Raw genomic sequence first — 1,003 nt, 5'->3', positions numbered from 1 at the left:
ATAGATGATAACACCAATAATTGAAGGAGGAGGCAGTGATAATGATGATGATGAAGCTGTTCTTGTTATTGCAGAAGCAATATCCAATGTCGGTATCCAAGTACAGTTAGTATTACTACTTTATAAAGGATAGAGGATATCTTCATTGGTCGTCTTCGTCTTCGTCGAGTAGTAGTACAGTCCTATCTAATGTTGTAAGGGCTACATAACTATCCCCTATTCTATTATATGGTGATAGTAGTACTCCAATGGTAGTCGGATGAATTGGATGTCCACGGACTGATTGGACATACTCACCTATAGTAAAGGATCATCATCACCATAATGATGATGATAATAGTACTACTCTTAATATCCGTGTCGCTATGACTGTCCTCTGTGTTATCATCATCATGATGATGATATTCAAGTAATGTGTCATCCATACTGCTATCTCCTCCTCCTCCTCCTGCTGATGATGATGATGCTATTGAGCTACCATCCCTCTGAATATCATCTTCATCATCATGTCGAGGGTAACCATGATAGGAACGCTATAGAGGAACAGCGATGCGGTGTTAATAATAATGATGTTGATGCTGATGTTGTTGTACTACTTACCACAGGTGCAGTAAGCATTGACACGTTGGGTGGTATTGTAGATTGAGGCGGCGGGGAAGGCTGATAATGATGAAAGGGATGAGAGAGAAGGAGGAACAGGAGGACGATATAGGCTTGTTATTCTCACCCTAGTTGTAATGATACTCATCCTGTTGAGCATTCTAGTTAATATTCGATAAGGTGTGGTATTCCGATAGTAGTAGGATAAGGATGATGATGATGATGACGTAGAGTCAAGGATACATCGAGTATTATAACTACTACTAGTACCACTTGCTGATAGTGGTGGTCTCCTAGGAGGTATTGATAATAAACCGGATAGATGTATTATACCTGATCGTCATCATCACATTAGTCTTGTTGTTGTTACTACTACTATTACCCTTATTCCTCCCATTATGCA

At 39.7% G+C, this 1,003-nt stretch overlaps 1 protein-coding gene across 1 annotated transcript; it reads right to left on the bottom strand.

The window, feature by feature from the left end:
• Window positions 1–2: 2 nt before the first annotated feature.
• Pmar_PMAR012197 (hypothetical protein) lies at window positions 3–809 on the bottom strand (the record flags this gene model as incomplete). The annotated part of the gene is made up of 4 exons (XM_002766656.1): window positions 3–297; window positions 347–533; window positions 601–660; window positions 728–809. Coding segments are annotated over 4 exons (483 nt in total), but the record flags the coding sequence as incomplete, so codon positions are not given.
• Between the last annotated feature and the right edge of the window lie 194 nt (window positions 810–1,003).

Source organism: Perkinsus marinus, assembly GCF_000006405.1.
Source record: "Perkinsus marinus ATCC 50983 genomic scaffold scf_1104296972110, whole genome shotgun sequence".
Classification (NCBI taxonomy): domain Eukaryota; phylum Perkinsozoa; order Perkinsida; family Perkinsidae; genus Perkinsus; species Perkinsus marinus.
The sequence above is the reverse complement of the archived record's forward strand: the minus strand, read 5'-3'. Positions and strand labels throughout refer to the sequence as shown.